Raw genomic sequence first — 12,127 nt, forward strand, 5'->3', positions numbered from 1 at the left:
TTGGGTTCAAACAATTCTCCTGCCTCAGCCTCCTCCTGAGTAGCTGGAATTACAGGTCGCTGCCACCAGGCCTGGCTAATTTTTGTGTTTTTAGTAGAGATGGGGTTTCACCATGTTGGCCAGGCTGGTCTCAAACTCCTGACTTTGTGATCTGTCTGCCTCCGCCTCCCCAAGTGCTGGAATTACAGGCATGAACCACCACCCCTGGCATATTTCTTGATTATATGCTAAACAGGGGTGGGTTAGTCATGCTTCCCCTTTTCAGACCATATAGGGTAACTTCCTGACTTTGGCCATGCCATTTGCAAACTGTCACAGCACCCGTGGGAGTGCAGCAGTGAGGAACACCAGAGGTTACTCTTGTCGCCATCTTAGTTTTGGGTTTTGGCTGCTTCTTTACTGCAGCGTTTCATCAGCAAGGCCTTTAGGGCCTGTGTCTTGTGCTGAGCTCCTATCTCATCCTGTGACTCATATGTGTCTGGGAATGCAGCCCAGCACTTCTCAGCCTCATTTTACCCAGCCCCTATTTAAGATGGAGTTCCTCTGGTTCAGGCGTTCCTGACAGCCTCATTGCAAGAAGGGCTGGGACACAGAAGTGAGCTTACCTAGGATTGGGGAGGGAGGGACGTAATCAACTTTCCTCAGGAGCTGGTAGAAAGTCCTGCCTTTCCTGAGATTAAATTAGCTACAGTCACCACTGGAGAAAACAGGATTTTGTCAGCAGGGATGGAGGGGAAGGGCAGGAGAGGGAGCTAGGGGAGCGTGAGGGCCACGCCTGGGCTGCTCTGGCGGTTCCGCATGGAGTCCGGCCTGGGTGTGTGGAGAACGTGTTGAGTGGATGGGCGCGCGTTGAGCGCCCCTGCGATGCAGCCTTGGCTGGGGTCCTGGGCTCCCTGTTTTCGTGCGCTTCCAGGCTGACCTCTCACTGTGTCTGCTTCTTGATGAAATGAGGAGGGTCAGCTGGTGGAACTCCATGTTTCTCTTCAGTTCTAGAAGCTACGGCTCAACTCACCTTGGTTCTCCATGCCCTTCTTAGTCCACTGGTACTGGCTTAGTCTCAGCAATGACCTTAGTCACGTCAGCTGCCAGCCAGGCAGGGCTCAGATGGACCCGCCTGCTTTTCAGAGTGAAGCCCCAGTGTGCTCCTAGACAACTGAGGCGGGGAGGGTGTAAATATTTGCACCAGGCCCTAGAGAGCGCCTCCAGAGCAGCACAGGCCTGGGAGCACCCAGTCCTCCTGAGTCTCACGCTGAACCCCGTTTCTCTCTGGCCCGAGGGATGGCGAGGGCTGAGGCTGGGTCCAGGCCCTGCCTGGGGCTCCCCCAACAGCAGTCTGGGGCTTTGGGGGATGATGGGCCTCAAAGGCTGGTTAAGTGCAGCCCTGGCAAGAAGGCACTCTACTCTAATTTGCCAGACAGTCCTCAGCCCCAGAATGCCTGGAGGAAGGGGACAGGGCAGCACGTGGCAAACCAGAGACTGGAGGGAGGAAGAAGTGGGAGGCTCAGGGACTAGGAAACCTCAGGCCACACCTGGGTCAGAAGCAGGGTGCAGAGGCCGGCAGGAAGGCGGCCAGTCCCTGGGGGAAGGCAGGCCACTGACTGGGGCCCTGATTTCCTCTCCCTGCTCCGCAGTGTCCTGCGGCTACCAGCGTGGGCCAGGGCAGGTGGCAGGCCCGGGCGCCTGGCTGGGGAGCGGAGACCCCGAGGGTGCCGTGCGTGTGGAAACCTCCGTGCGGCCGCACAGAGGGTGACCCAAGCCGTGGGATCTGGGAGGAGTGCAGGCTGCGGGCATGGGAGGATGGCCTGGAGGAAGGTCTGCAGCAGCTTTCCACTCCTTTCAGGTCTGATTCTCCGCCTCGCAGCAGTTCTGGCAGGGTCCTGAGCTCCACGAGATACGGCGGGGTGGAGGGAGGAGGGAGAAACGAGTCCACACACAGGCGTACCTTATTATATAGAATTTGTACAATATATTTCTTTTCATTTGCATATTTTACCCACAACTTATCCTTTTTACAGGCTGAACTCAGCTGATAAAATCAAAATTCTTTCTTTCAACCAAATAAGAAAAATTCAAAATCGTAAACCCGTAAGAAAACAAATTAAAAACGGTGATGAAAATACGTCACTCCTCTCATTAGGAAAGTGTCTGTCTGTGCAACAGGCCTGCTTTGAACGGGATTTCTTTACAGCGTAGGCACGTGGTTCCACCGTTGCTCTGCGGGATTGGCGTCCTCCGGCCGGGGGCTCCAGCTCGGCAGCGCCACCCGGTGGCCCGAGGCAGAGGCGGCCGGGCGGGGCCAGGAGAGCAGCTTATGTCCAGCCTACACACGGGAGCACTTGGAGACGGGGCTGCTTGGCGTCCTAATCGGAGTGGAAGTGAGCTCAGGGAGAGCTGGGCACTGTGCTACAGGAATTTTCCTGAATGAGGTTACATGTCTGCTCTAAAATCCCTGTGACAGATTAGCTAGCCCCATGCACGCCATACCGAGGGCTAACACTCCACATTCCAGAGGCGGGTCGCCTTGTTAGGGTAGTTGATGGCCAGGCTGATGGCAGCAATGTTCTGCAGAGCCTGCAGAGAGAAAAAGAGTTGTCGCCAATGTTAGAAGCCACTCACTCCCTCATTTGCTGAGTGCTGATAACAAGCCCTCAGCTGAGCACTGAGGATGTGGGGATAGCGGGGAGAGGGGCCCTGAGATGAACCAGATGTGTTCCCCTCCCCCAGAGGCCCACAGGGTGGAGGGAGGGAGAAAATGCTATTAAGACCATGTGAAAGCTCCAAATGTAAGGTAGAAATCATCCCTGCCCAGAGGGGCAGTCCCAGTGCGGGGGCTCAGAAGGCAGCGTGCAGAGGTCTGGGAAAGACCCGCAAAGGGGCAGGTGGGAGGGCACGGCACTCACAGGAAATCAAGAGCCAGCGCTGGGGACCAGAGGGAGCGCAGAAACAGGGCCAGGAAGGCACTGGGAATCAGATGGCCTGGAGGCGGCAATCAGATGGCCTTAAAATATCTGATTTTAAGGCCACTCAGGCCTTCACAGTCTGGGCAGCAGGAGAGTGGAGGTGGCCGAGGGAGGAAGGGGGCTGGCAGTGAGAGATGTCCGCACACTGGTGCAGGCCAAGGGGAGGGTCAGAAGAGCCAGAACGCAAGAGAAACCTGCCCACAGGCAAGCCACCACGGGGAGCTTTGGGGCCAGGGCGGTCCAATAGGAAAATTTCGTTACGTTTTATCATGAAACCCGGGGTGGTGGTGGCAATGCTGTAGGCAGCTGCTGAGGGGGAGGGAGTTTTTTCTCTGCCTACAGGTCTCAGGTGGATTGACACAAACTCCTCCTTGTATGCTGGGGGCATTCCCACTTCCAAGCGTACATGTCAAAGCCTAGGGCTGGAAAGAAGACCCTTTTCCCGAAAAGGGGCAGCGTTCCGAGAGGACTTCCCAGGGACAGAGCACCGTGCTGAGGCCGGGCTCCTGGCTGGGAGTCCGCCCACAGGTAACCCTGTGAGCCTTGGTGTCCACAGCTGTCCTCTGGGGGAGGGTTGTTGGGCCACCAAATGTAGTCTGGGACCAGGTAACTCCCGAGACCCTTTCGGGGTCTGCAAGGTTTATTTCTCACTTTCCATCTCATAGTATGTGGTGTAGTGTTCCACAGCCTGACATGTGAAATGACTGCAGAACAGAAGCAGATGTGAACACAGCTGTCTTCTGCTAGGCCAGGCAAGAGAGGAGTCTGCAAGGATGGAACCCAGCGCCACCCTCTGCAGTAATCCTTTTTTTTCCCGTCACCTATTTGTCCCAAAGCACTCAGTAATTATTTTCAAAAGTTAGAGTTGTTTTTCACAAGACATGTTATTCATATTAAAACAAAAGGGGTTCGCTACTTAAAAAAATAAAGGTTTAAACTTGTGCTTATTTGAACATAGAAAATCTCATTTCTCATGGCACATGTGGATACATGTAGTACACATCTCCAAAAGCTTTCTGAGCTCCTCCATCAGTGAAAGCTTGAGGTGTCCTGAGACCAAACAGCTGTCAGGAGTTCCGCTACCAGAGAGCAACTCACATCTACAAATATGTGAGATCTAACTCCACGGAAACTTCCAGAATCAGCCAAACTAAATTTAAGGCATTGTTTTGTTTTAAAGACACAAATTCTTCTGACCCCACAGTTTAGATGAATGACTGTGATAAATGGGGCTTGTGCACACTCTCTGAGCACCAGGAGGAAGCGACTGAACTGAGATGAGCCCTGTGTAAGCTCCGGGTGGATTCTGTCCTAGTCAGATGCAATGTGCAGACTTCTCTGCCCTGGCAATGGTGAGATGGTGGCACCCCACAGGGGTCAGCTCTGCTGGGGTGGAGACAGTACCTGTGTCGCACAGCGGAGAAGGTGGTCATCCGTGGTGAGGGCCAGCAGGTAATCCTGCAGCACACCAAGCTCCTGCAGAGAGAGCAGGGGCTGTGAGCGACAGTGCCAGAGGTGCAAGTATGGCTCTCTCACACCACCTGGGACACCTGCTCACAAAAGCAGAAGCCTCCCGTGGGTGGACGCTACTCATTCTGCCAGGCCCACATGGCCCTGCCTTGCTCAGAACCCAGCAGGAACCTGACTGGCAGGAGCCAGGTGCGCAGTGCCAGGCCGCACCCCTCCTCAGGCCAGCTTCCTCATGTGAAAGGAGAGGACAGCTAAAGAACTCTGAAAGGCCCTTTCAGTTCCCACATTCAATGAGTCTATTGTGCTGAGGGGGAAAAAACGAGGAAGCAGAAAGAAGCCATCCTTTTATTCTCCAAAACTCGCTGTTGGCAAGGGCTGCTCCCGGGCGGTTTTTCCCCCTTTGGCTCTAAGCCTGACAAAATAAGCCATGTCAGAGCTGACCTGAGGGCCTCAGACTCTCAGCCATGCCTGTCCTGTGTGGCCTGCTGAGACCCCTAAGGTTCAGGCGGGGTGGCGAGTTCTGCCCAGGGTGGCAGAGGAAGCAAAAGCCCACGGAGACATGGGGCTCCCTGTGCAGACCTCGGGCCTCACCTGGGCGAGGTTCTCGGTGACGAAGAAGAGCTCCGTGAGGGCCCGGTGCAGGGGAAGGAGGATGCCGGGCTGCGTCACATCCTCAAATAGGCCGTACTCCATGTGGGTAAAGAGCTGCCACAGGGGCTTCAACAGTGCCAGGTCACACAGGTCGCTGCAGGAGGAACCCCGGAGGTGGTCAGTTTACTGAGGGCCATGCCAAAGTCACACTGCTGACAGCTGGCAGGAGCTGCAGCTCAGACCCTCCCTCTTCCACAGCTGGTACAAGTGATTACAAAACTGTCTCACCTATGCTCCCCGCAAAACAGTCACCAACAGCAAAGAAGGAAAGGGGCAGAACCTAAACTTCAAATCCAGGCTCCAAGGGAACAGGAGGCCCGGAAGCGTGTGCACGGGAATTACTGTGCACCTTTAAAAATGGATGTTATGGGCTAGACACGGGGGCTCGCACCTGTAATCCCAGCACTTTGGGAAGCTGAGGTGGGACGATCCCTTCAGCTCAAGAGTTGCTCTGGGAAACAGAGCAAGACCCTGTCTCTACAGAAAATTAAAAAAAAAAAAACAAAAAAAAAACAAGCTGGGCATGATGGCATCCAGCTACTCGAGAGGCTGAGGTGGGAGGATTGCTTGAGCCCAGGACTTGGAGGCTGCACTGAGCCATGACTGCACCATCATACTCTAGACTGGGCAACAGAGTGTGAACGTGTCTCTTAAAAAAAAAAAAAGTTGGCTGGGGGTGGTGGCTCATGCCTGTAATCCCAGAAGGAGGCCAAGGCGGGCAGATTACGAGGTCAAGAGACAGAGACCATCCTGGCCAGCATGGTGAAACCCCATCTCTACTAAAAATACAAAAAAATTAGCTGGGCATGGTGGTGCGCACCTGTAGTCCCAGCTACTCAGGAGGCTGAGGCAGAAGAATTGCTTGAAACCGGAAAACGGAAGTTGTAGGGAGCTGGGATCGCACCACTGCACCCCAGCCTGGCGATAAAGCAAGATTCTGTCTCAAAAAAAAAAAAAAAGTTTTGTAAACTTTCCAATGACAGTGGGAACTCATTTCAAAATAAATATTAAATGAAAAAAAGCAAGATGTAAAACTTTATGTACAAAATACAATTCAGAAGTAACCTGCATATACAGTATTTTCTCTATGCAAATGAAAACCACAGGAAACAGACAGAGCAAAAGATGTCGCCAGCAGCTGTCCCTCTCGGCCTTCTAGGTTTTCTACAATGCTCATTGCTTTTATCATCAGAAAACAACACTTAAAAGACAAGCGTGGTGGCTCATATTTGCAGTCCTAGTTACTCAAGAGGCTGAGGTGGAAGGATCACTTGAGCCCAGGAGTTCATGCTGCAGTAAGTTAGGATGGTACCACTGCACTCCAGCCTGGGCCACAGAATAAGACCCCACCTCTAAAAAAAAATTAAAGAAAAAAAAGATGGCCAGGAGCAGTGGCTCATAGCTACAATCCCAGAACTCTGGGAGGCCAAGGTAGGGGGACTGTTTGATATCAGGAATTTGAGACCATTCTGGGCAACATGGTGAAACCCCATCTCCACAAAAATTACAAAAATTAGCTGGGTGTTGTGGCATATGCCTGTAGTCCCAGCTACTCAGGAGGCTGAGGGGAGAGGATCACTTCAGCTCAGGAGGTGGAGGCTGCAGTGAGTTGAGATCATGCCACTACACTCCAGCCTGGGTGAAAGAACCAGATTATGTTTCAAGAAAAAAAAAAAAAAGATAACGATGACTACCAGTGTTATGATTTTAGGCTTGGCTTATGAAACACAGAATATGCTTGGAAGGTTGCTCAGGCAGAAATCTTTTCCCTAAGTAAAGCAAAACCCCTGCTGAGAGAATTAACTGAGGTTTTCTTTTTTTTTTTTTTTTTTCTATTTTACTCAGAGGGAGGCTGTGCTTTAATTCCAACTCGATATCCTTTCAAGAAGAAAAATTATCAAATAAATAATATTCTAGAACTTGTTACATGGCCATATATATATATATATATATACATATATAAAATGTTGGATTTTGCTTTTAAAAAAAAAAAAAAAGAAATTAGCTTTTTCTGACTTGAAAAATTATTGGATATATTTGTTATCTTGAAGCCAATCCCTTTCTCCCAGAGGAATAAATCTTCATAAAACAAACGGAAAAATTCCGAAAGCTTTACAGCTGGGTTTTCAGAGAAGCATCAGCACGTGAAGTAAATGCACCTGTGAGCTGAGAAGGTCCCTCTCCCGAGGGCTGCCCCGTGTGGCCTCCGGGTCAAGCCCTCAGGCAGGCCTCTCTCACTCTATGAGGAGCAGGATGAAATAGCCTAGGGTGGCAAGGTATGCTGGGAGTTCCCTCCAGGCTCGGGACAGAGGGTTCGGGAGTGTCGCTACTGGAAAGAAGGTTGCTAATGATCTTGATTCTCATCAAATTCATCTATAGTCGCACCAGCCTGGACAGAGCGAGATGCCGTCTCAAAATAAAAAGATCTAGAGAGTCAAGTGGAGAGCCATATGGAACAAAACTAACTGGACGCCTACCCCTTCTATCATACACTAACATGCACTCCACAGGTAGATACGCCTCTAAGTGTGAAAGGAAAAACACGCTTCTAGAAGGTAATACAGGAAATATCTTCATGACCTTCAAATAAGGCAAACATTTCTTCAACAAGACACCAAGAACACTACCAAAAGGAAATGACTGAAAAAGCGGAAGACTTTAAAATCACAAATGTCTTTTCATCAGAGACACCACTAAGAGAATGAAAGGGCCAGTCATGAGCAGGATACATATGCCTGGCAAAGGCCTCACATCCAGGACGTGGGCAGCTTACCTGTGGCTGCAGCACTGCACAATCCTCAGAAGTAAGTGGATGGCTTTTAACCGCTGATGGCCAGTCTGGCGACAGGCCACACCTACCAACCATTCCCAAATTTTTGCCAATGGGAGATGAGGCACAACTCTTTCTTCTAACAACATCTGCTTCAAAATCTCGAATCCTGGCCAACACCCAAAACACAGATATATAAACAGAGATATGTAATAAGTAGTAGTAATATAAAGTATAAAAATTGTGTATATTAAGAATTATACATTTTATAAACTGCTCAAAATTTTAAAAATAGGATGAAATGATTGTGATCATTTAAATTCTGGCTGAAATTAAGGCATTTATAAAAATAACACAGAAGCAATATTTGCAGTTCCTCCTCCTATCAAAATGCCCTGGCAAATCCCAACAGAACAAGCATCTTTTTCTGGTCCTGACAGAATGCCTCTCAAGCTGGCCATTCCAGTTTCAACTAGCCAATGAAATCATACTTAAGAGTGACAGGTGTGGGGTTTGTGACACAAATTTGTGAAAGTGTGAGAGAAAAGTACCTGCTTTGATTTAACCAAGATCAGTGACATCATGGCACCCAGAGCCATGGAGTGTCCCTGGCAGGCAGATGGTGCGAACGAAAAGCCCCGAGCACACACCTGTCTGGAACCGCCCCAGGTGTCCGGCCGTCACGGTGAATTTGTAGCCCCACTCAGTGTTGCTCATGTCGGAGGTAAAGCGGTAATACAGAGTGTCTCCTAGGCACACAAGAATCAGGCAGATCAGGAACTGCAGCAACAGGAATGGCAACAGAGATGTTTCTGATGGAAGGTACTAAACCCTTTAAACATTCTCCAGTAAGTTCCCTTCTCAATATCAACTGTAAACACTGCCTGCGAAGAACCTATATCATTGAGTAGTTGTTTCACTACCTGGAAGTTCAAAATCTTTCCACTTCTGCTGGGACCCGCTGAAGCTGTGTCGGTCTTGCTGGAAGTCACTACTGCTGGACATGGCTAACTCGTCACAGCCCTCCTCCGTGTTGCACTGAGAGTCGAATTTGACTGAGAGGTAGATGGCACCGGGAATGTGAACTTTATCCTAGGCAGGGAAACAAAGAACACCTCTGTTGATACCGCTCGCTAGACATTTACTGCAGCTGCCCCATACCGAGTCCTGTGGCTGGACTCGGGGGTGTGAGAATGAGGAAACCACAGCCCTGGCCTCCAGGAGTGCACTGTCCAGCTGGGGCAAGGAGCACGCACAGGCTGCAAATATGGTGGGAGGGAAGCACAGCACAGCGGGGCAGGCGACATAGGCTACTGTGCAAAGTGAAGGGGACAGGAGAACCCTGTCGGGAGAGAGTGGGAGTGGGAGGCAAGGTGATGTGAGTGCCTGGGGCGCATTTCAGGCCTGGGAAGAGCACTGGGAACAACCCTGGGAAGGCGCAGCACATCAGGGAATGGCAAGGAGCTTGGCGTGCTTGGAGTTAAGGGTGTCTATGTAGGCACATATGCTTGGGAAGTAGGAACAGGGATAAGACATGACCCCAGAGAGGTTGGCAGGAGCTGACACTGAAGACCCCGTGCCCAAAAGTGAGGCACTCAGACTTTGGACCACAGGGGAAACCCCGGAAAGCTTTGGTGAGGCTTGCACGCTGTTAGCACAACTGACAGATGGTGTGCAGCAAGGCCAGGCTGAGGCAAAAGTGAGGAAGCAGAAAGGAGCAGCAACAGGAACCCTAGAGAAGGGCAAGGAGTGTCTAGGGTTGGTGGAGAAGACAAGACCTCTAGGGGGTGGAATGCAGTGGCTGGCCAAATATGCCTGTGTGCAAGGGAATGAAGCTGGAGCCCAGGAACCAGGTGAGAGAACAGGCTTGGAAGGAAGACAGTTAGGAGGTTATACTTCTGAAAAACAAAATCTCAGCTGGCCAATCACCCAGTTCTAACTTGGCTTCCATCCTCCGCCACTGCTGCTGTGGGTGCCTTCCACTCAGACGCAGATGCCTCAGCAACTCCACCATTTCTTTTTCCTCTCCAACATTTTTAAAAGTGCTAAAGGGGGCTAGGTGAGGTGGCTCACGCCCGTAATCCCACCACTCTGGGAGGCCAAGGCAGGCAGATCACCTGAGGTCAGGCATTTGAGACCAGCCTGGCCAACACGGTGAAACCCCATCTCTGCTAAAAATACAAAAATTAGCTGGGCACGGTGGTGGGTGCCTTTCTTCCTGCTACTCTAGAGGCTGAGGCATGAGAATCACTTGAACCTGGGAGGTGGAGGTTGTAGTGAGCTGAGATCACACCACTGCACTCCAGCCTGGGCGACAGAGAGACTGTCTCAAAAAAAAAAAAAAAAAAAAAAAAGTGCTAAAGGGATACAGACGGCCTTAAGTCAATGAGAATAATGGAGGCTGCCTCATCAAAACTCCAACCTCCCTGCCCAGATACAAAGTTAAGGATGGAAAAGATGAGACTTTGATTTAGTTCTAGGAAATTTTAAAAAGGGGCTGTGGTATCCAAGGTGTGGGCAGGTCATTAGGAGGCAGCTGAAGAGTCAGGGTTCAACCTGGACCACATTCAGACTCCCTGCCTCACTGTGAAGCCGAGGACTCCCTCTTAGGAGCTTGCTGCAGAGAAAGTAACACTCTCCTCCAGGGCCAGGTGGCCAGTTTTCTTCTATTAAAACAAGAAAGGCACAAAGAGAGGAGACTCACTTGTACAGAAGCCCTGGCCTCAGAGAGGCAGACCACAGCTTGTTCAAGGAGGCACTTCCCTGGCCAGGTCTGCTGGCCAGGGGGAAAGAGGTCTATGCCACTGGTGAGGTCTCTGCCACTCAGTGGCCCTCATCGGGCCTGCCAACCCTGGATCGTACCTCAAAGTTGGTGTTGTTGTTATATGGGTGTTTCGATTCCCTCACTTGCACCTCCATTCCCGGCTCCTCCATGAATTGGCAGGCGGCCAGGGCCATGGGCCCCAGCATGTCTTCTCGGCAGCCCTGGAGCACTTTCTGCAGGATCTGGTGGGACACAGGCAGATAAGGTCAGGGCCTGCTAGTGGCATCGGGAAGAAGGGAGAGTTTACTTCAACCCAAGGACCGCCCAAAGGTGATGCATCACCTTAGACTTAGAAAGAGCCTCTGTGACTGCATCACCCAAAACCAGCTTCACCAGCCACCTCTCACTTGACTGGGCCCCTGCTATCCCCCAGGATACTGCAGTCCTTTCAGAATGCTACTGCTTAGAAGTGGTCTGACAGAACTAACAGAACCAATCATAAACATCCTGGTCCTTGAAGGGGTTCCCACCAAGCAAGTGAACTGGCCTATGGAGAAATAATGACCATGCAATGTGATCGATGCCTAGAGTGAGGCGCAGAGTTGGGAGCTCCAGGTGGCAAGAACCAGAGAGGATGCATCCACCAAGGGCCTAGTGGAGGCAGGACGGCTCCCTTTGCCCCTTCCCAAAGAGAAATACGCTAGAGCAAGCCTGCCAGCACCTGCAGGGCTGTGAGGCCGGGACAGGACCTTAAGGTCTGGTGGTGAGAGGCCAAATGAGCTTCCTCATGGACTGCGAGTGTGTGTGAAGGTAGGTGAGCAACTGGGTAAAAAAGGAGCTACCAAATATGCCTCAAGATTTCTGCACTCAGAAACTGGGAAGGTGGCCACAAAGCTTTCTAGCTCAGCAGGAAATCATGCTCAGGGCCCCTGAGTTCCTCAGCAGCTGAATCCTTGGGAGAGGATACAGTGGCCCTACCTTTGCTGCATTCACACCTGTGAGGGAGCTGCACAGCCACATGGGTAGCCTCGCTCCAGGAAGCACTCACTGGAGGAAGCCTGTGGGGCAGAGGAAGAGCCCGGTGGGTGAGCGAAAGCTTGGTCTGCGTAACTACCTTCTCCCACTCGTGCTTTTCCTCCAGCTGCATGAACATATCCAAAATGTAGGTCATGTGGGCAGGACCACTGAGCTCCAGGATGTCCTCGCTCACTGGCACGTGACTGGGCCACTCGGCGAGCAGGGATGCAAGCACATGGCGGGCATACAGGACAGCTGTGGCCTCGTTCACTCGGAAGAGGTAGTCCCGGACAGCCCTCTTACTCTTGCAGTTCAGCTCCTTGTGCAGCAGGGCGGCACTCTTGCTACGACGCTGCTTGGCGTAGCTCTGCTGCAGTTCACTCTCTGTACTGGAGATCAGCTTCTGGGTCACAGGGTTCGATTCAGCAGTGGCTTGGTCACAGCGTGCAGGCCAGGACTGCAAACCCAAGACCACCATTACAGAGGTCCAGCCTT

At 51.5% G+C, this 12,127-nt stretch overlaps 1 protein-coding gene across 13 annotated transcripts in view; it reads right to left on the reverse strand.

Annotated features, from left to right (window-relative positions):
- Nucleotides 1–1,941: 1,941 nt before the first annotated feature.
- Nucleotides 1,942–12,127, reverse strand: part of ZZEF1 (zinc finger ZZ-type and EF-hand domain containing 1) — a 134,562-nt gene continuing 124,376 nt past the window's right edge. For 5 of the 13 annotated variants that reach the window (XM_078372525.1, XM_054255641.2, XM_054255640.2 and 2 more), the window contains 9 exons: nucleotides 11,730–12,089; nucleotides 10,714–10,857; nucleotides 8,775–8,943; nucleotides 8,502–8,600; nucleotides 7,855–8,020; nucleotides 5,902–6,018; nucleotides 5,022–5,175; nucleotides 4,365–4,436; nucleotides 1,942–2,571 (listed from right to left, as the gene is read on the reverse strand). In XM_078372525.1, coding sequence (XP_078228651.1) covers nucleotides 2,491–2,571; nucleotides 4,365–4,436; nucleotides 5,022–5,175; nucleotides 5,902–6,018; nucleotides 7,855–8,020; nucleotides 8,502–8,600; nucleotides 8,775–8,943; nucleotides 10,714–10,857; nucleotides 11,730–12,089 — 1,362 coding nt within the window. In that variant the 3' untranslated portion in view covers nucleotides 1,942–2,490. Of the gene's footprint in view, nucleotides 2,572–4,364; nucleotides 4,437–5,021; nucleotides 5,176–5,901; nucleotides 6,019–7,854; nucleotides 8,021–8,402; nucleotides 8,601–8,774; nucleotides 8,944–10,713; nucleotides 10,858–11,593; nucleotides 12,090–12,127 lie in introns of all 13 variants that reach the window. The other 8 variants (XM_078372523.1, XM_035299506.3, XM_035299504.3 and 5 more) reach the window with 6 other exon arrangements.

This window comes from Callithrix jacchus, chromosome 5 (genome assembly GCF_049354715.1).
Source record: "Callithrix jacchus isolate 240 chromosome 5, calJac240_pri, whole genome shotgun sequence".
Classification (NCBI taxonomy): Eukaryota; Metazoa; Chordata; class Mammalia; order Primates; family Cebidae; genus Callithrix; species Callithrix jacchus.